The sequence below is a fragment of the Myotis myotis genome, unplaced genomic scaffold (assembly GCF_014108235.1).
Source record: "Myotis myotis isolate mMyoMyo1 unplaced genomic scaffold, mMyoMyo1.p scaffold_m19_p_1, whole genome shotgun sequence".
NCBI lineage: Eukaryota > Metazoa > Chordata > Mammalia > Chiroptera > Vespertilionidae > Myotis > Myotis myotis.
The window spans coordinates 13,554,288-13,577,153 of record NW_023416313.1 but is presented as its reverse complement, the minus strand read 5'-3'; the positions used below and the strand labels follow the sequence as shown (position 1 = coordinate 13,577,153).

Genomic DNA, 22,866 nt, shown 5'->3' with positions numbered 1-22,866 from the left:
CTTACCTGGTCAGTTTCAGTTCTCTCCAGTTGAAGCCACATCTCCAACAGCTCATGCCTAAGCCTTCTCCGACTGACCTTCCTTTTCCCCATCAACAAAATCCCTTCTTGAGAAATTTTCTTAATAATTTAACCCTGACATTCTTAAAGCATTTACCATTTTCCCCCCTTGGCATGTGCTTGTGAACTTTATTGGATGCTAGAAGGGAAGGAAAAAAATGCGACTAACAAGTAGATGCTTTTGTGTAAATAACTGAAATGCCCTTATCCCTACCAAGGATAATTACATTTTTTGAGTGGGAAGTTTATTTAAGTTAATTGGCAAAATTTCAAGTTGAGGAACAATGTTCAGATGGTAGTGGCAGCTGGGGATCAGTGGCATAGGTCCATCTTTGAAGGAAGCTAATAGTGGTTAATACCTTCCCTCTCCCCATAATTCATGGCTCTGAGGGGTTCCAAAGGGCCAGGTATTAACTTCCCCAGGGCTGCTCTGGAGCCTGAGTGGAGGAGATGCTGGACTTGCCGAAATAGAGAGAAATATCTTCCTTTTAAACAGATGATATGTGTAAGTTTATCACAGAAAACTTAAAAATTACAGAAGGGTACACACACACATAACACACACAAAGAAAATTACAAAGTATTTCTAACATCATCAGCCACTATTAAACCTTGTTACACAATCCTCTTGTCCTCTTTCCTCTTCTTTTTCTGAGTGTATATATTTATATGTAAATTTGTTCTAATTATAGTCTTTTTCTAACGTAATTTTAAACGTTACTATATTTTTGAAGATTTTCTCATTATGCTATTACATATATTTTTACAACAGTTTTAATGATATTATTGGATATACATAGTGAATTTATATCTATGAATAAATACACTGCTCTATAATTTATTTAACTAGGTCATTACTGCCGGACATTTGCACTACTTTCAAGTTCTCAATAATGGAAATAATGTAGCATCGACAATCCTCACACCAAAAGCCTGTGCACACATCTCTCTGTTATGTCTTTAATGTGAATTTTTAAAATAGAATTTCTGGATGCACAGGATGCCCATTTTAAACATGTTTGATACACATTACCTGCTTGTCCTCTAGAAAAAAGCGTACCCATTTTTTATTGTTCCAGTAGCACCTAACATCTATTTTTGATTGAGCTGTAAGTGTGGGGGTCAGTCTTAGAAATGGTCTTCTGGGTATAGGATTCTACTTCAAAAATCCCCTATCTATTTTGGATATAGCAAACATAAAATAAGATTTGATGTGTCATCCAAAATTTAGCTCAGACCTTAAGCTAATTGCTTCTCAAGATGTGAGTTTATTTTCTTTCTACATCATATTTTTAGGATATATATTGGCTCTGTTAGAGTGAAATTCAAATATCAAAGCGTTGGAAAAATGTACAACACAAAGAAAAGCAAAATAACCAAAACTTTACCAAGGCTTGCCTAGTGAGATTTTAAAAAAACAATTTAAAAAAGCTTCACTTATTTAAGTCTTCCAGTTCGAGACTAGTTGAAAAATACAATTTTCTACCCTAAAACAACTTAAGTTCATTAGGGCCCAAGTTCTAGAAATAAGCACCAGGGGTAAATGTTTGACTAACAAATATTATTTTAAATGTAAGAATTCGTGTACTTCAGTTTTTTCTGGCCTCCACTAACTGCAATTGGGGGATAAAATATCTTTGTTAGTAAGCGAACTGCTCTGTTTTTTTTTTTTTTTTTTTTTTTTTTAGGTTCAGTAGCACTTTAAATTTTTAAATAGCACCAAACTTAATAAAATACGATGTTCTTTATTTTCAGTTTTAGTAAAGAAACATTGCTAAATAATCCTGTGAACATTTCTTGTCTTAATAATCAATAACTCACTTCATTATAGGTGAAATAACCTGAAATAATTAAGGTAACTGGAAATGTCTGTAGATGCACAAATAAAGGAGTGTTAAACATCAGACAAAATCAGATTTTAACCATCTTTTTTTTTTAATCTCTTATCTATGGGCCTAATAAGCATACTTCTTGCTTTCTGTTTAGATTAGTCCAATTGACTGCAACTGGAATTAATTTTCATGTTAATTTTTGTTTTAATGTGAAAAATGCCAAAGGTAGATTTTGAGATTCCCATTAAAATACAGGCTGACTCAGTTGCGTAGAGCTGTTCTGCAGGAGGTTTTATTGGAGATGAGAGGTGGTTACTGAGGTTGTCTATTACCTCCAGTTTATGAAAAATAAACAAATAAATGGATGCTAGGGGCATTACAGCTGCCCACTGACTCTCTATTTGTTTCCCCCAAGGTGCTTTTGTGTAAAATTGTGTATTTGATTTTAGAGTGTTCATAGGCTAGAGGGTTTTGTTAATATCCTTCCTTGTTACCATCTTTGGTGCTCTGCACAGCCTCAGCTTCCAACATGTCCCAGAGGCTCAGAGCCTGTGCTCAGAAACTGACATGGGATATTGGGATAAATTAAATCCTCTAAGTATTTAAAGCAAGCAATTGAATGCCTGTTAGTAATGATTAACTTTAGAAATATTAGCAATTCTTGGAAGATCCCTTTCCTTTCTGGAAGAATGCTAGACAGACAGTATTCCCAGGAATGTTTCCAGTTATATAAAGTTGCCCCAGGAGTCTTTGCAGTGCTTTTGATGGGGGAATGAATATTATTTTGATGTATTAAACTTAAATTCTTCCTAGAAGGGGTTTCAGGAATCTGTATGCTCTTTTCAGCTACTATCAACACTCTTGCTCTTTTTTTTTCGCTGTTGTAAAATGGGTACACAGATCATTTTGATTGAGTTGTTTTGAAGACAAAATGGATTGAGATGTGGTATATTAGATACTGATTTTAATGTCTATCACACATGCAAGCTCTAGTGTATCTGTTTCTTCCTTGAAAAGTTTTAGCTTAAGCTTATCCTTTTATTGTTTATTATAAATTTATTAATGATGGGCAAAGGTATTCATATTAATAGGTCTTTAATTCTGTGTTGTCACCTATGTGCAACAGTGACATCAAAATCAGTTGTCTTTGCTATTGTCTACCTGGGCATTTGAATCCTGTGTATTTGGGTTTGATTGTATTTCAGTGTTAGAAGTGGGCAGTTGTCTGAAATATGGAGGGTGGGCAAGTCTGTCATTTTTGGCAGGAGTAGGGAAGGAAATGCAAATCTTATATACTTGGTCAGATTTTTTTGTTATGAAATTAAATTATTCTCCTGAAGGTTTATTTTCTCTCTTGTCATTAACTCTAAGGATAGATTCTCTTGCCTCTACCCATTTCGGAGCTTTGGGAAATGTTAACTGAACCATTGAAGGGAGAGATTCCAACAGGGTTGATTCTGCTGTGTAGATATGAAACATTACGGGCTCTCAACAGATGTTAATAAACACCTCCTTCTATTGTTGAGACAAAATGGGGTTGATTTGGGTGTGATCTGTAGTGGTTAATGAGAGAAACTTGTCCCTAAATAGGATATGTTTTAAGGAGAAGAGAAATCTGGACATTGCGTGAAGGAACATTATTTTTTCGTATCAACTTATTCTCTGTCTTTAAGGTCTGTCATTCCCCCTAAAATTGTGAGCTCCCTTGTGTTCATGTCATATGCCTTCTTGGCAGTCCTTGTAATGCTTTGCCGTGGACACAGTAAGGTTTCAATAGATCCTTGTTGATTGAAACTAAACGTTTGGAAATCTTGGAGGCAGAGTTGACGAAGGGGTGAAAGGAGGGTTGCGGGGAGGGAGGAAGAGAACAGTCAAGGCAGACACACAATTAAATATAGAAACTGCCTGAGAAGCCAGAAAAGAACACAGTTAGGAAGCAACTAACCATTTATGCTCTCCTGAGAAAAGAGAAAACAAACAAACAAAAAAAAAACTAGAGAGAAGAGACATTTTAATCTGAAGAGCTAATTAAGCAAATTATAAGACCTTTAAAAGATCCCTGTCCTTAGAGTTGTACTTTTTAGACTAAAAAGATAGTGGAAGGTGCTCCAAATTTTCCCAAGAATCTATTTATATTTTGGTTGGTACAATAATAGAAATTAGAGGGAAAAACACAATATGCTGTAGTTTATAAATCACTTGAATGATTTGGCTCCTACTAACCCTCTTTGTGATGGTAAAGGCAAAAAAAACCTCCAGAAACATATAAAAGGACCTCTGGTTTCATGTGCTGATTTGACTAAGGAACAGTGGAATTGGGTGGCAAAAAAAACAAATAAGAAAACCCAAACAACGCAATGTGAGCAGGTAAAAATGTCAAAAACAATAATACAAAATGTTCCAGTGTAAAGAACTTATCTAAAAGGTGTGAATGGGATTTTTTAAAGATGTAATGGAAGCCTCACATTCAATGCACACAATGGAAAGTGTCAGGGAATATCACGACACAGGGATCACTTGATAATAATTAATAAACATCAACTCTTCTTGGTCAAGTGACCAATATTATTTCACAGTTGACTGTGTTGAGGGTAGAGCAAATGACCTTTCCCATGAATTTTAATAATTTACTGTAGTTTTACATTAAATCAGAATATAATTTTGAAGAAAATTAGTGTTATTTTTTTTTGTGGGGAGTGCAGAGTAATGCCATTAATTGCATGCATAAAAGCCTTCCCAAGGTTATATTTTCCTGTTCTATCTTGATTTAGAAAATTAAAACTACAATAATTTTCCACTATTTGTAAGAAGGAAAATGTGCCAGTCAAATGTATTCAGCTAACTATAAACTGCCAAATCTTTTTATGTCCAATAATGACAAACTGTCAGTTTCATAGTGTTATTCAGGAATTTACTAGCAACTTGTTGCAGTTTCCAGAAGTACACAAATCTCTTATAATACATGTGGTCTGAAAGAGGAAGAAGCCTGATTTTTTGTTGTTTTTGTTTTTCTTTCTTTCACTTTAATATTTGATGAACTTTATATTTAAAATAGGTGTTAGAGAAAATTACCATTTTTTTCTTCACAAGGAGATGAACAATAGAGAACATATAAAATTAACCTCAAAAGTATAGGAGTTTAAGTTGATAGTGCTTTAAAAATTATGTTTAGATACCTGGGGACTCCTTTCAGATAACTTATCAGGAAAATAATTGAGCTGATTTTAAAAGTATACTGGGCTTAAGATTTTATAAAAACATATACATTCACAAATACATACACATGTGTTCATTTGCCTGGAACTTGGAAGAGTTAAATCAGACCACTAGAGTGTTGTGGAAGGTGTTTTTCGCTGGTGTCTGGTACCTTGAGTTTGTTATGTATTTAATGTGTAGTATCATCATAAAACAGTTGCACCTGCATTAGCCCTCATTGTCTGAGGGTAGAAGCTGGGGGGAAAAAATTAAAAAGCTCAAGAAATGAATATCTCTGCTAATAGCATGTTGGTATTTTTCCTCACTCCATGGACATTCTTGATCTCAAATGCAAACTGCACAACCCAGGGCACTGGGGTTGGAATCCAGTGTTTATTCAAAAAGGCACCCTAAGGCAGTCAGAGAGGAAATGCTACATGTATTAAAAAAAAAAAAAAAAAAAAAAAAAGGAGCCCAGAAACTAAGCTGATCTGGACACAGCAACCCTGGCTGTATTCACTAACACTTGTTTTCTGGGAGCCTAGGAGAGAAATGGAAAGAATCAGAAGGGACCCAAAAGGGTGGTATTTTGTTGCCTGTTCTCCTTATAAGGAGCATATCAAACTGCAGTGACACTTCAGGCACTGGTGTCCCTGCCACGGGGACAGCCAATTTCTGGGCGGAGGAGTTTGTTTATATCTTAACAAATACAGGCTGTTTTGTTGATTAAACAAGCCAAAAAAATGCATGCCCCATTCTCTGCTTTCCAACACTTCTCACAATTAGAAAATGTCTCATAAAAAAATGCATCATGAAATAAGCTCTTCTCTTTAGTCCCAAACGGAGCTGGAGTCCCCTTGGAGGTTTTAGAATTCTAGTCCTTTGGGGAGTACACGTTGTAGCTAAGAATATAGTTACTCTGTCTTGAAACAGGGAGCTTTGCCCCTTGCTTGTTTTGGAAGGAAAATAAATTAAAAAAAGATTGCAAAGGATTTTAGTTATTATATGGCCAGGGCTCTGTTTAGAGTCTGTGGCATTCAAAGCTGGCTTTAATCGCAGCAGGATGCTCAAAGCCTCCAAAAGTCCAAGTGTTCCCTTTCTTTCTTTCTTTCTTTCCGTTTTTTTTTTTTTTGCCTTACTTCACTGAGGCAGAGGGCTGCCTTTGAGTGACGTCACGAGTTTGAGCAGCAAGCTGCACAGGAGAAGGGAGGCTGGGTGAGTGACAGCCCAGCCTACTTTTTAATAGCTTTGTCATGTGACTGGGGACTGTAGTAAGACAGGTGCCTTCAGTTCACTCTCAGTAAGGGGCTGGTTGCCTGCATGAGTGTGTGCTCTGTGTCACTGTGAATTGGAGTTGAAAAAGCTTGACTGGCGTCATTCAGGAGCTGGATGGCGTGGGACATGTGCAACCAGGACTCTGTATGGAGTGACATCGAGGTGAGCTGGGGCTGGGCTCGGCAGGCATTGCAGCCAGGACTGAAGCTTTCCTCGCGATGCAATTATTCCTGTAAGGGGGGAAGGGCTTGGGCGAAGAGGGGTGGTAGAAAAGTAGTCCGGGCAGGAGCGTTTGGAAAGGAATCTTAATCTTATCTTAACTCCAATAAGTTTGCTATTTTAAGGTGGCTCTGGGATGCCACGAGCAAATCAAAGCTTAGCTGCTGTCATCCGTATCTGTTGCAGTTGGAAACTCTTTCCATGTGCCTTTGGCTCTGTTTCTACTCATATGCAATATTTATGCTCCAAGATATTGATATGAATCAGAAAGCTGAAGTCTTTCCAGTGGTATTTAGTGGCCTGGTTGGAAAAATGCCATTTCTATTTATAATAAGATGAAGATAAAAATATTAAAATGGATGTGCTCAAATAGAGTCAGTTTTGACTCCAGACTGGATTTTTTTTCTCTCATTTCTCTGTGTTCATCCGATAGAAAACTCAAAAATCCTAAATAATCCTGCTGAGCTATTTTAGATTGCTTTGCTTACAGAACACAGAACAACGAAGCTGATTCCTTTAAAACTCCTCTGTGTGTGTGGTTGAAAGGTTTGGCCAGCAAATAGAAAAAAAAAAAAAAAGTAAGGTGCAAGGTTTTCCATTAGCATCGGTGGCAGGGAAGCCAATGGTTAAATCTCACTGTACCACGGAGAGCTGCCTGAAGCCGGAGAGAGAATAGAGTTTATGCAGGACTGTGTGTGGAGCTGCTCGCTGCTTGTGTAAAAATAGACGGCAATACATCAATTCCACAGTCTCTGCTGGCTACAATTCATACCGGGAAAAGCAAGCCGTTTCCTCGTAATCTCTGGAGTCTGGAGTGACTGGCGGGGGGTTGAGGACCTGGCATGTTTGCATTCCGCACAGTGCAATGTTCTCGGAAAGTTTGGGCAACTTGGGAAACAAGTGAAACTTTCTGTGGACTCTGGTGAGATGGAACCGAATTGAGGTGCACGGGGGATCCGAGCTGCGAACAATGAACCTGGCACAGGACTGCGAGTGCTTCCTCTGGGTAGCTGGGGGCACGTAGGGTAAGGGGGAGGGTCGAGCGCCACACGTGATTTGATTAAATAAGATGTTCATGTGGTGCAGCGATACACATCTAAAGTGAAAATAATTTGGCCCAGGCCGTCTGCGAGTGCATTTTTCCTATCTAGCCAGGCATGCCCTGGATTCTTAACTCTTTGCTGGGTTTGCAAATGTGGGCTCGGTGTGCCCTCCCTGCCTTGGCAGGTCGTATTTGCGGATTGCAATGGTTCTTATGTTGTTGTGATTTCTCGGGAAGGTGGGATAGATATGGATAATTCATAGGTCCTGGAGCTATTATGAGTCAGGGTTCTAAGTGGCATCCAAGTCCTAATTGTCTTGGAGTAGCTGGCATGTCCTGTGGGTGCTTGCCTGGCCGGCACCATGGGTCTCAGCTGCTGTAGTTTCATTTTTCCATCATGTATTATTCCTGATGCTGCTGGGAGTCGATGGGGGAACGAGATCATATGGAAACACGGCACATTTGCTTTAATCATTGGAATTCCTGGAGTCATTTTAAACAAGCGACAGAACCTTGTAGGACAGTGGCCCGTTCCTTTTTGTCTCGAGGAGGAGGTGAGGTCTTAGGCTAATTGTCCAGCAGGGGATTGAGTTGTCGGTTGGCTGCGACTGGCCGGTCACTTCTTCGTTGCACGGTAGGCAGCAAGCTGCTGGGAGCCTGGCGCTGGCCACGGCAGCTCTGGGAATCACCTCCGCCAGTCTGACATATTACCAGCAGCAGGTAGCGTAGGCAGCTTTCATTTTTTGAATCATTAATGTTTGCTGTCATCCTAAAACGTATGATGCCCTTTTGCACATAATGACAGGATAGCGCGTTGGTTAATAAAGGCCTGTACCGCTACGGCTACTCGGAGTCCCCGGTGTTTCACAGTTTAATACGAGATGATGTGCACTAAGGTTACTGAGATTGATAGAGACGATTCACATGACATACACTCGCTAAGACTGTCATTCTGAACTGCCCCCTCCCTGTCCCCTCTCCCCTGTCTTGACTACTTTTTTTTTTTTAAAAGAAGTGTGATTCTTTTTTCATTAATATAATTAATGTGGCCAAGTCCACCCTTTCTTCTCGCTCTCTCTCTTTAAAATTTACCATCCACGGCACAAAAAAACCTCCGAAAGGTTAATGGAGAATTATACTTAATTATAATGATTCATTATCATCAGTGCAGTTAAGCTAATTTATTGTCTGCTCCTTAACTAAGAGAAAAGTCTGTTGGGGTGAAATAACGTACAATAATTAGCCTTTTGTGTTTAGTAACCGCTTTATCCTCTTAAATCTTCTTATAAAATTCAGGCTACGGTAGTGAAATAGCTGTCATAGCTACAGAGAGCCAGGAGAGTGTGGGTCCCTCCCTGCCATAAAGTACACCTGTTACAGATGTATAGGGAAGCAGTAAATAGCAGTGCAGCAGATGAGGGCAGCTACAGGGCCCAGACTGGTAGGTCCGGCACCCTCCAAGGGCCACACATAAATGAATAACAGGAACACTTGCTACCGCTAATGTGTTTTAGATCATCAGGAGAATGCCCCATTCAGAAGCACTGATTTTATGAGCATGTCAACAGTGGCAAGAGCAAGGGCTCATTTTTCAATCATAACATAAAAGTGAAAATGAGAAGGGGGGGGTAAAGGGGGAAGAAAAGGAAGAAGTAGGTGAATGACAGCACAGTAAAACACACCAAAAAAATTGATCTGATCTTTTCTTTTTCATGGTTTTCAAAAGTAACTTAAAAATGCGTATTTATGAAAGATCGAAGGGTTTTGAACGAGCCATGTCTAGCGAGGGCAGTTAGAGAGAAAAATAGCAAGAGGTTGCCCCCAGTTGGTGGGACAGACACCTCAGCATTCCAGAGCAGGTTTCTAAGTCATGCTCTGCACAGCGGGAACTTGAGACAGATCTAGAGATCTGATGTTTCCTAACTTTAATTTTTGTTGTTGCTCTTTTGGTGTGTGTGTGTGTGTGTGTGTGTGTGTGTGTGTGTGTGTGTGTGTGTTTAAGGACTATCCCCCAGTGAAATCCTAGTAGTTTTTGTACCACTAAAAAAGTTCTCCGCTGGTCTCCGAATTGGTCGTGGTGTGGAAGGGTTAACACGGTGTGTTTGTGCTTAGAGGATAAGCAGTGAGGGAAGTGTTACACCCAAAACAAACCACGGACATTGCACTAGAATGAAATCACTTCAGCCCAGCCTCCGCTCACATATCACCCTCGTCGAGTATGCTGACCTGTAACTTTGGCCTAACCCGGATAATAAAAAAAGGGAAGACCAATAAAATGATCAGGAGAGAGTTCTGATGTGGAGAGCAAGGCTCTTTCTTTGCATTGCCTCTGTGCCTGCCGTATGGGATCTCACTGGGGCCTGGGGTCTTATGGATTTCCAAGTACCTTCCTGCCTCCCCTGGCCCACTTCTGGCTCCGTTACCCACTAGCTGCTTCCTCCGATAACGCTGCTGCATGCAACCCGTGTAAAGCCGCCTGCCAGGGACGACAGGGGTGCTCGAGAGCAGGATCTGCATACAACTTATTTTATTCAAAATCTAAATGTCAAGCAGCATCTTCAGCTTGATGCCCAACTACTGCCTGGATGTGAATGACTTCACAGCATCTCTCAAAACCCCCAAAGGCAAGGCAGGAGGGTGCCACTTGAGATTGGGCACCTGCTGGTTTAGACACCTTGGCGTGCGGTCGGATAGAGTCCCATGTGTCTGGCATCACGAGATCCCTGCAATAGGCAGATTCTGCGGGGTTCTTCATTGTGTGCAGTGAGAAAACAGCGGTCAGATGGCCAGTTCCAGATTAGAATACGACCTCTTTGGTGAAGGGGTCTACTTTCCTCCAAAAGCCACAGTGAGGGACCGTAAAAAGACCACCTCCTCCACGCAAGGAGGTGAAAGACTATGCCAGTCTAAGGTGGCCTTGGTGACAAGCAGCCCAGCCACAGTAGAGCATATTTTAAACCTATTGATATATCAAAATCATTTTTGAAATGCCAAAGAAAAGTTGCTTTGAATTCACTTATAGTTTAGGAATACATGAATGATAAAAAATAATATGGTTGTGATATGCTATCGTGATTTTTCTTTCCAGATGTCAGGTGATCCCAAATCTCTCTCTCTCTTTCTCCCCCCCACCCCCCCTCACACACACACACGATTTGTGTGTTAGACATATTGAAAGATATAACGGTCTTTTAGGAAAAAAAAGATTTTTGTCTTTCATCGCAAGGAACTTGATTTTGACCTGTTTGAGATGAAGTTCAGAAGTTCATGAAAAGTCAAGTGAGACTAAAAGATTTAAGTCACAATGCAAGAGAACCATGGACAAGTTAGAGGACTTGGCATCATTAGTTGCTAAATGAATTATATGGATGATGATAGTTTAAAGGAGCGCACATGGAGAAAGTGTGCCTAGTAGGGTTCTTATGTTCTAGTTTTCATGTAGCAGTTATTTATTCAGTGCCTGTTACCGGTGATGTCAATTCCAAGGTACAATGAAATCTGTATCCTTCCCTCAAAGGGATTATCCTCGCAGGGTAGAGTGAAATTTTACATGTAGTTAAGCAGAAAATAATTTGAAACTTGCTAAGTGCTGACTATCAAAGGGGCCCAAACCAATCTAGTTGACTTGTAACTGGAAGAACTAGAGAAGGCTTTGTGGAAGCATGGATTTAGAGGTAGAATTTTGGAGCGAATGGATCCGGCAAAGTACCCTTTGGGAGCAAAGTGCATTAAAGAAATTGGGATTTTTTTTTTTTTTTCCTAAGGACTGAAACCCTGGAAACCAGCTTTGGTGGTGTCGTTGCATTAACTAGGCTTAATTCCTCTCACATGCTATTGCAGTTTAATAAATTCCTGAAGTTAATGAAGGTTTTTTTCTTTCCTTCTGCCTCCTGCAGTGTGCTGCTCTGGTTGGTGAAGACCAGCCTCTTTGCCCAGATCTTCCTGAACTTGACCTTTCTGAACTCGACGTGAACGACTTGGATACAGACAGCTTTCTGGGTGGACTCAAGTGGTGCAGTGACCAATCAGAAATAATATCCAATCAGTATAACAATGAGCCTTCAAACATATTTGAGGTAAGGACACCCTTTGGTGGAAATTAATTTCTCACTAAACTTGGCTTGGGCCAGATGAGCACGATTATTATTGGCCTGAAAACATAATAACTTCTTACACTGCTGTCCTCAAAAGGCTTTTTATCACCGTTAGGCACTTGCTATTTTGTGAAAAACTGCTTGGGACACACATGGATTTTTCTTTTTAAGTTAAGAGGCTAAGGACCCACAACAGAGTAGGGTGCATTAAACTATGTTGAAACACTAAGGGATTGTGAAAGAATTAGTGACAAAGAAGAACAAAAGTCTAAACCTGTTTATCCCTATTTACCACAGAAAATGGTGCCTAATATAAATTAATGCAAAAGAAGGCATTTCTTTTTAACCAAGGGGTTAGATGTCTACCTTTAATTTGTTTTAAAACTAGGTGAGCAATTTATTATTATATTATTGACCATACCTCTGATGTTTATATATCTTGGAAACTTCAAACTCAACTGCTCTAATATTTACTTATACATTTGTCGAAATTTACTACCTTTTCAGTTGTAAAAATTGCCTCCCAGGCTCTATACTCTTAGTATAAGTCTACCCTATAATAAAGAATATAACACACCCTATTAAAGTGTTACTTTGAGGAAAAAAGTTCTTTCTCGCCGAGACCGGTTTGGCTCAGTGGATGGAGCGTCGGCCTGCGGACTGGAGGGTCCCGGGTTCGATTCCGGTCGGGGGCATGTACCTGGGTTGCGGGCACGTCCCCGGTGGGGGATGTGCAGGAGGCGGCTGATCGATGTTTCTCTCTCATCGATGTTTCTGACTCTCTATCTCTCTCCCTTCCTCTCTGTAAAAAATCAATAAAATATATTTAAAAAAAAAAGTTCTTTCTCACATAACCAGTACTCATTGACTCAAGAGTAAATGGTTTCCTATAAGGACAACCATTGAGTACGATGGCAAGTGAATTGAATATACGTTATCAAATCCATTAGTTTCCAGTAGCACCACCACCATCATCAGCTAACAGGTTCTACCTACTGTGTGCCGGACTCCATACAAAGCACTTTGAATGTATTTTTATCCACCAGCGGAGACATTTCTTACACTTCAATGTTATCTGGTTGAAAGATTGAGTCATTAGGAAAACCCATTTTTTAATATTTAACGAGTGCTTCTAGCAACCAGCACATAGAAGTGCTGATTGAATAATGAGTGAATGATGAATATAGACATGTTAATAACAATCATAGCAATAACAAAATGACCAGATTTTGGAACACTTGTGCTTGATGTATGTCATCTGACTCATCCCTCCAAACAGCCCATTGCTTAGGCACTGGTATTGCCATTTCCATTTTACATCTGTAGACACTGAGTCTCAGGAAGGTGAGGTGATTTCCCCCAAGTCACACAGTTGACAAATAAAGAGCTGGGAATTGAACCCCTCAATTTATCTGACTTTAAAGTCGATATCATTTATAAAAATAGAGTAACAGTGAATTTGGGTGACAGCCATCCTTTACAAAGACATATCAAGCTGTTTCTTTGCTCAATATATTTAAAAATAGAACAGAATCTTTCCTCTCAGTGTTGGTTGACATGAGCAGGGAGAGCTGGTCAGCTGAGGTGGCTGTAGGTTCTGCCGATGGCTCAGATTCTGTAATATGTCTGGGGCCTTACATTGGCCTGAGTAGAGGCCTTAAGGTGCTAGAGGCAGGGCTGGGGAGGAGGAATATGGGGGAGGAAATGCTGAAGGTCTGTGGTTAGTTACACTTTCCCAGGCTTCTCAGCCGGGTCTTAGAGAGTTCATGTGAGGACAGGGCTGGTTAGAACTGGTAAAATGAACATTCCTCATTCAGTACACTTGTCAGGTTGCAGGCTCATTTTAAGTCATGCTGCATTAAATAAACAGTACTTTTGAAAATGTCCATCTCTATAGACTCTTATCTGAAAATCGGCTATTCCGTATTGGGCAAATGCCATGCATTTTGTAAATGGTGGTTCTGGAATAAATAAAAGGTGTATGTGGTGAGGTGGCATAGTAGTCAATGCCTCCGTGGTAGGCTGGTTTCAAAAGAGACAACTTTCTCCACGACCTCGCGTCCCCATATTTCATGCTGTAGCCCCTGCATAAGGTAGTCCTCATTTACACCCTGGGAGACTTGGTTCAGTAACTAGTTTGTTATCTATAGATGCTCATTCTATGCAAAGACATACTTTTGTGTTTTCCTATATAAGTTTATACCACTGATTGAATTATTTTCAGTGCTCTAAGACACACGGTTCATTTTTTATTCTATCCTTAGGTTATTTTAACCCAATGGTTCTCAACTAAAGGCAGTTTTGCACCCCTGAAAACATTTAGCGATGCCTGGAGACCTTTTTCATTGTCTGGACTAGGGGCAGGGGTTGCTACTGGCATTTACTGGGTAGAGACCAGGGATGTTGCTAAATATCCTACAATGCACAGAACAGCCCAGCCCCCACAACAAAGAACCATTTAGCTGCAAGTGACAACGTTGCTAAAGTTGAGAAATCCTGCACACACAAAAACAAAAGAAAAAGTTGTTGAAAGTTCCCTCCATAAAACATTGAAGATGAATTGGTCAGATTTCCTAGACAAAATACAGTTCAGGTAATAGAATCAGAAGCCATACAAAGTAATCAAGATGCCTGGGACCTCAGGATTGATGTGTCAGGAATTCTCTTGGTGTCAGACAGCAAAAGTGACTGTTAGATAAACACCTCCTCAGAGTTTTCTCTGATGTCACAGGACCGTTCTTCTTTGTTTGTGCAAAGGGTAAGGCCATATGAAGCAACACCGTGACAAACAGCAGCAGCTTCCCCAGCATTTGCGTACAGCCAGTGCCTCTACTCTTTGCTCTCTAGTGCTAAATTCAGACATCTTTTCCTCTAATCGGGGGGGGGGGGGGGGGGGGGACAGACACATTGAGCTTAGGTGTAATTCTAAAATTGTGTCTCTTCCCCTGTGAAGAAGGACCATGTGCAGCAAAATAACCCTTGAGTGGCCGAGGCATTGTGCTCAGTTCCCAGAGCCTGTGCCTTTAAACCTCCCACCGTGGACTTCAACCTGCGCTTCCTTCCCTCCAGTTCCCAAAACCCTGCCTCATCACATTTGTGAAGGCCTTGTACTGAGCAAGCCAAAAACAGTCACGGCCTCTGCCACCTCTGATCTGCCAATAACAAGCAGTCTCTACCTCGGATTCTGAGAATAAAATAAGGCCCTAGAGTTGCACCCTCTCCCCTGACTCACGGATGACACCACTGGCACAGGGTTTCTGAAGTCAAATCAAAGCAGAAAGAAAGGGATATTTAGAGCTACAGACAGTAGAATGTTAAAGGCAGAATGTTAAAATCCTGGGAGTAACTAGGCATTTCATCATCTGGCTTATTCCATACTTTTGAATCTAAGTTTAATTTTTATGTAACGTTAGAAGGAGAAAATAAAAAGGATGGCATTGAATGTCACAATTAAGAAAAGAGTGAATTCCTGAGTGGGAGCAAGGTGTGCCAACACGTATTTGTACACGTGGGTTGAGTAACTATACACACAAACAGTGCTCTCTGCTTGCACAACCTGTGCTTGGATGTGCACATGCAGGTAACCAGGTCTGATTCAGAAGCCACTTAGAAAAACAGGACATGAGGCCCAGCGGTGCAGCCTCCAGTGAATCCGACCCATGTGTCAGGAAAACAGGATACTGTCCCTGGACTGGCTGGGAGCAAGATTTATGTTTCAGAAATATTGCAACATAACTTCCTTCCCTGTCTTGCCTTTGTGCTTTGTTTGAAGGAAGAGAATAAAGGACTGTTTTTACCACATGGCACTGTGTAGAGATGGGTGGCATAGGGTTAGTTTAAATAACACAGTGCCCCTTCTGCATCCCCGTGAGCCACCTTGCCCATGCTTTATTTTAACATCTGCTTTAATGGGCATCTTTCATTCATTTTTACTTAAGAATGCAGCTACTTGGGGTTCTTTAGAACAAGGTGAATGAGAATGTCGTTATCTCATAGTATGTTCTGAAGCCTGCCTTTGCCAGTGGGGAGAGAAGGGCTCACAGCCGTAGCCAGCACTCACCCTGGGCAATTACTTAACTCTCTGTAAGGTCTGATACTGTGAACGTTTACAGGACAAAAAGTGGGGAGCAGTTGTCCTGTTAGTTGTCAGTAAGTTATTCTCTGTCTGCCACCAAAAGAATGCTGGCTTAAAGCTTTCAAGAATATTTGATCATCTTGATAGAAATATAGATTTTACATTCCTTCTTTAGACTTTCAATTATATTCTGTTTCTTTCTAAAATGAGCATATGTGCTGTACTTATCAGTGAGTTCCAAACATTCTTGGCTATTCTATGGACTGTGAGCATTTTGGGGGTCGGGAACCTGCTTGTCTTATTCACTGACATTTTCCTAGACATTTTCTTAGAAAACAGCACAAAGTGCTCAATAAATATGTGCAGCATAATGAATGAGTTGACCATCATGTATTTTTAATGGTGTGGACTGCATTAGGTAATACGAAGATTACCTATAAAGCACTAACAGTCTTTTTTCATAATGATAAAAGTTTGGGAGGCCAAATGAAAAAAATATGAAACAATTAGCAAACAATGCAGGACTAGGGGTGTGTGTGTGTGTGTGTGTGTGTGTGTGTGTGTGTGTGTGTGTTAGCTAAGGAGGGAATTGGTAAGAATAATGTCACCAAGGCTGATAAGAGAATTAAAGTGAAATGATTTCATAGAGGGAGATGAGGAGCTTGGTTTACTCAAACTAAAATATACATTCCCGGGAACATAGGAGTAGCAGTGCATTCGGATTTGGGGTGGGTACAAAATATAAGCTGGCATGAGAACCCAGTTAAAAATGTTTAGAGTTTCTATGGTATGTAGAACTTAGGGTGTCCTTAGAGAGTTTTTTAAGCAGCAGAGTCATATAATGGAGCTGGTACTTAAGAGTGATAATTCCAATAGCTGCAAGAACTATGGTCAAGCAGATAGTAGGGGAAATGAGACAGCAGGCCCAGCCACATTCCCAGCCCTATGCGAGGCAGGTACAGGGAAGGGACAAGGTGACAGCAGAAGGGATAGTGTCTAGGGAACAAAGACTTGAAATACCTTGAAGGAAAATTCCATCAGCCCTGATGAATATGAGTTGGGTTAGGGAGGGAGGTGAAAAGAATGCTAACTCAAAAATGTTCCAAAGAGAATCAGAACTTCATGGCTGGCTTCCTGGTTAAGTTTCTACCCACCTTCAGGAGTTGAAGTACTTTCTTAGACTCCTGAATCCTTTTACAAAGGGGCTCTCCATCTCCCTGCTGCCTCGGGGCAGAACATTTTTAACCCAATCCACCAATTTGCATGGTGTCTGCTTTTTCTCACTTGTCTCCTTGGAGGAAATTCTGCAGCCTTCCATGGTAATGAATTCCTGCTTCTAACTGCGCTGCGGTCCGACAGACTTTTCTATGAATGGCAAACCTCTCGGAATTTTAACAAAACAAACAGAGCAAATGAAGTGTATGTAGAAACCATCTCACGTGAATTCAGTCATCAGAGGCATAAATTCTCCTCTGTTACCTAGAGAGACTGACTTAACTTACAATAATCGCTTTGGCAAGATTTCTAGAATTTCCAATTTGCAATCAATAAATGTTTGTCATTTAAATTAAATTTACAGCCCACCACCAGATTTTTGCCACACTTGGTAATGACACTTATGGAGCACATAGACTTCAAGTTAGAAAATAATAGCCATTTAAGTGGGGAGATAATTGGCTGTAACATAAGAACATTGAAGAATGTTGAAACTCATGGAGACTTATGGAGTATTTAAAAAATTTATGTTGTACTTATCTTTGCATTTGTAGTCTACCACAAAATTCCAAATTCTGGGAATAAATCAACGAGATGCTCATCCCGAAGAGTCACAAATCAGAGAGCAACGATCTGACCCAGCCTGTGTGCTGCTTAGTTGCACATTCTCCTGTCGGCTTATCTTGCGGGGAGTCGAAATAGTTTTGTTCCGTTGTGTGTGTGTGTGTGTGTGTGTGTGTGTGTGTGTGTGTTCACACCTCTGTTAAAGGAGGCTTTAGACTTCTTGGCTTGATAACATCTGCCTTATCTTGGGAACATCTGGTTTATCACCCTATTTCTTCCCCGCCATTATGCTGACCACTGGAAAAATACGGCTTGGGCGTCCTGACCCATGGTGTTATGTCTGTTGGCATCAACTCCTACGAATAAATAGCAAGTCACAGGGTGCTGGTTACATGACCATCTCTCACCATCACGAACTTTCCTGGCGGGTGCTTCGGTGAATATAGGTTGTGGTTATAAGAGATGAGATTGTCTGCTGTTTTTTTCGTGGAAGTCGATCCAGTTCTTAGCCATTTGCAATTTTGGAAAGTGAGAATCTGTACGTTTGATTAGGCACACTGATTGTAGAGCCTACTGTTTTGTGCTTTTCTGGGTAAAGACCAAACTATTTTGTGGCAAATACTCTGGACACTGCAAGAAATTTGTGAACCATTTTAGGGGCCTGTTGTAGGCTTTTCCCACCTCCTGGACTCTCCACGAGGTCATCTCAATAAAAATCACTCCAGTTGGATATCTTTGAGGCCAGAAAAATGCAGACTCACATTCACAAGGAGGAAAACTTGGAGAGGAATCAGGGAAAGAGTGGTTCATTGCCTCTTGATTTACTTCAAAGATATTAGACTCCATTAAAGTAATCATGAATCAGGATGCTGCATGGGACAGACTGTCTGTTTGTATAGCAACGGTGTGGTAACCTTATACATATTCTGTGTCTATTTGTCTCTGTCCCCTGCCTACATACAATGTCATGGAAAGACAGCCCAGCAGATGGCTCACCTCTGAATGAGATCAACACACAAAGCAGATAAAAAGATGAACACGAGAGACCGCCTTGTTAAGCCAAATCGCTCCCTCTGTGCTCCATACCCCAGCTTTACATTTTTAACAAGGTTAATTTGTCCCCATAATTATGCACCTATTCTTTTAGCAGCAGAAACTTTTATTGTGAGTTTTATGGCATGAATTGTCTGTGGTGTAAAACCATTTTGTAAGGACCCTTTTCTCTCATTTTTTTTAGCCTCTCAGGTTACTTTCAACTCAGTACGCACTGAGGTCTAGAATTTGAAAGCAGAGCTGGGTGCTGTGTTTTACTGGTGCCTGCTTAAAGATGCTGAATTACAAGCACCTAGAATGAGAGCAAGGGAAAGGGGTGAGAGATACACAATGAAATACACATTCATATTCTTGGCAAGAGCAACATTTTACGAAGACAAATGACTTCTTATCCATGACGTCATTTGTCGCAAAACAATGATAGGAGATACTTTCATGCCTTTTTCTAGTCCAAAATAATGTAATAACTTGCATAGTTTCAGATTCTAAACACTAATACTTTGTAGACCTGCCCATCTCCATTACTACTGCAAGTTATTCATTCAAGGTTTGTGGCAGGATGGATTAATGAATTACCAGATCTTGTGTAAAATGACTTGGCCTGACTTTGAAACAACTACCTTCTTTTTCTTTTTCTGGACAGTCTCATGATTGGTGTTAATGGGCTCTAGATACCAAACCCCCTGAAGATTGTTTTTTGTTTTTTCCCCAGAAGTAACTTCCTTAAGTATTTCTCCTACTTTCTCAATCTCTCTCAAACTTCTGTTCAGTGGGTGGCAGTCACTTCAGGGGGGTCCAAGCAGGTTGGTAGGGCAGGAGGAAGGAGAAGACTCAGTCGCCAAATCCTTGGTGGCTAGTGCCCTGCCTTGTGCCAAATCAGCAAGATTTATCAGAGTCTGGTCTTTGGAACCACAGGGTGCAGAGTCAGTTCCTTGGTGTTTCTCACTCTGTAGGTGTAGCTGGAGCTCGGAACTTTGAAGGAAAGCCTCAGAGCTATTTGCAAAGTGCCGGTGCTTAGTGAATACTAAATTACACTTAGGAAATAGTCTACTGCTAGCAGTTATACTTCATTTTTATTCTTGACACAGACACCTAAATCAGAGAACAGTAACATTTCAGAGATTATGGAAGCAGTTTGGGTATGTTCCAACACCATAATAGGATCAGAATTTTCAGGCCTTTTGTATTATTACCAATAGTCACTTAGCTTCTACTGCAGTGTACTTTGTAGGGAATTACAGCTTTTACTAAAAAGATTAAAATGCTATTATGCAAATGATTGCAGTATGTTATTATGTTTACAAATTAACATCCATGGCTCAACACACAAATTAACTAACTATTTTATCTATGTTATTAAGGATTTAATAAATAATGGTTAATAAAAATGGGTAGCTCGGAACACTTAATAGGAAACAATTGTGATTTAACACAGAGCTTGAGCACTGCGTTTAATGTTCTAGGTGATATAGTGGTAAAATAAAGTTGAGCAAAGCACAGGGAGGAACCGGGGCCACGTGAACTGCAGAGTGGCCTGTCTGCCACGCCGATGACCATGAGCTCGGTAGCTGCAGGCTATATTGTGTACAGTGGGCAGCATATCAGTACATCTGAGCTAAGCACACACACCATCTTCTATTAATGAATAGTTCATTGAAATGATAATTGCCCTCTGTGACACCTTAATGTGTTCCACACACGCAGAGAATACTTACATTATTCTGAAATGGAGCTTGGAGCAAATTTTGCCAGGGTGAGTGGGATTTAGCTGCGGAATCCGGCCGTGTGATAAAAGAGGAGAAGGCGAGGTTCAGACTAAGATGGCTTTACAAACAGGCTGCAGATTGCTATTCCTGGCTGTTCCTAGGAGATCATAAAAGCAAGGAGATAAGAACCGCCAAGGTCCCCGAGAAATGAATGTATGTGATTATGTTATCGTGTGAGTTGGATTTACTAGACAGACCGACAACACCTTGACTTTAGTCCAGCAGGAAAACTAGAGAGAAAGGCAGATTTTGGGTAGTGAACTTTGTTAGAATGAGGAAGTTCCTAAACACTATAATTAAAATGTCTCAGAAGTGATCCAAGATTCTGGTCACTGAATCCTTTGCTAGATTTCAAAACACAAGCTAGGGGTGTCACCTAATATTAAGCACACAAACAAACAAAAAGGAGGCAAAAGAATGACCAGAAATCCTGGAACAACATCATCTGTATTTAAGCTGTTTTGGATTTATTTTTCTGAAGAGTCAAATAAAGATGTTGGAGACTCTTGGGCAAACAATAGTTTTGATAGGTCTCCATAAAAATAAGTAATTCAATTAAATAATAAATTAGTAAACCATAACCTTTTTAGGTCTACCTGCAGAGGGCAACTAACTCAAGCTCCTTCACAAGACTCTCTGGGTGTACTTCGGTAACAGAGGAGCAGGGAAAGGACCACACACTCGGTCAAGGTTGGGACCCTTGAACACAATACAAGCAATTAATTTTGTTCCCAATAACACCCCTGTCCTTGGAAAACTACTTATGCAAATTTTTGATATCTAGCTTGAGCAAGGTGCCCGGTTCCTTCAATTTCTTCCACATTTGGATAAATTGTGTTGTTCTTCTTTCTTCCAAATCTGTCCTTGTGGTAGCAAACACTTATGCATTGGTAAGAGAAAGAAAGGGCAGGAGGTTGGGGAGAGAAAAGGAGAAAAAATCTGACCAAAAGCAGTTGCTGGGGCAGCTTCGGATTTGATGGTTCGTGGCCTTGTCCTGTTCCCAGGCACCTGATCAAGAAAGTGGTACAATCCTGTTATGCAGGCATTCGAGGGCTTTTGCCAACATTCACCTGACACGACCAAGGTTTAAAGTACTTGTAACTTTACAGGCACCATGGAAATGTGTGCCTGTGTGTGTGCTTACACACTCACATTCCTTTTTTCTAAAGGGAAAAAAAAAGTGATACTTGCCATAGCAGGGTGGTAAAATAATTAGTCCAGGAGACAAATGCCTTGGCCCATGTTTAAACAGAGCTTTAAGGACACAGTGTTCCCAACAGTCACATATCTAAATACAAACCGGTGTCAGCTGCCATGCAGACCAAAATGTAATAGCCTGCTTTCACGTAGGTCATCGTCAATCCATTTTGGTCGCAGTCACACTGCACATCTGTTTCTGCATGCTGCAGCTTCTTAAGGTGGCATTTGGACCTCCTAAGAACACAAACAACCAAGCTATAAATTGCCACTGCTGGAGTTATTTTGAATAAGTGTATACCGTTTCATATTTATAATGGTGAAGCTTCATAATATTCACAGTGAATATATAACACCGATCAGTTCAACAAGCATGAAATTGTATGTTGTCAACTTGTCACATAAATAGAGCCATATTCTGGCTGGCGATAATGTTGAACTAACATTTTCCCCCCCAGAATTGTTGAGAGGGTCACAAAAATGTGGGGAGGCAGCCCTTGCTTTGCGTAGATAAACCGCTAGGGCTATTGTAAAGTTGATATTACTGTTGATGAGCTCCATCCCTCCCCCCTTCCAAAACATTTGCTTTTCTTGGGTGAATGCTAATTGGCTAATCTGGTGTGTTTCTTCTGTCATCCAATGGTATCATTTGCAGCCAGTGCTGGAAGCATTTTTATGGGTTGTGTATGTGTGACTAGCTTTTTTTGTTCTCCTTCAAAACAATTTTTCGGTGTTTTCTTTTTTAATTCTTGTAGTGCAAATCAGTGCTAATTGCCATGAAAATCTCTAACTATACTCTGGAAAGCCTTCTCATTGCATTTGCAGTTAATTCTTAATTCATTACCAGAACACTGTTAAGTGTGAGCTGAATTTTTTGGTCAAACTTTCCCACAATGAGAGATGTAGAAAAGAAATGATTGAGCCAAATGTGCCATGGGTAGGAAAGAGGCAGGAGGAAAAATGAAAGGTACTCACCAGTAGCGAGGGAGCAATGTAGAGAATGTCCACAGTGGCTGATATTTCTGCACCAAAGGCATGTGTAGAAATGGATGCTGAGGACTTTTTTCACTTTTGAGAAATTCTTAGATGTGTTCAGATCCTCCCCGACTTCCTTCCAAGGCCCTGGAGACAGAAGGTGTTGCAGTCTGTAACTGCAGTTGCTTGTCATCTCAGGTCACTGTGGTAGGGATGGTCCCATTTTCTCCCATGAGAAACAATGTGCTGGCCAAAGCCCTGGGTCTCCATATTTGCAGATTTTCCCATGCTCCTGCTTCTGGATT

At 40.5% G+C, this 22,866-nt stretch overlaps 1 protein-coding gene across 1 annotated transcript in view; it reads left to right on the top strand.

Annotated features, from left to right (window-relative positions):
* The first annotated feature begins 6,332 nt into the window (after positions 1 to 6,332).
* The window catches only part of PPARGC1A (PPARG coactivator 1 alpha), a 99,972-nt gene continuing 83,438 nt past the window's right edge, over positions 6,333 to 22,866 (top strand). Inside the window, exons 1-2 of the mRNA XM_036330176.1 lie at positions 6,333 to 6,523; positions 11,519 to 11,698. Coding sequence (XP_036186069.1) covers positions 6,476 to 6,523; positions 11,519 to 11,698 — 228 coding nt within the window. The 5' untranslated portion in view covers positions 6,333 to 6,475. The remainder of the gene's footprint in view (positions 6,524 to 11,518; positions 11,699 to 22,866) is intronic.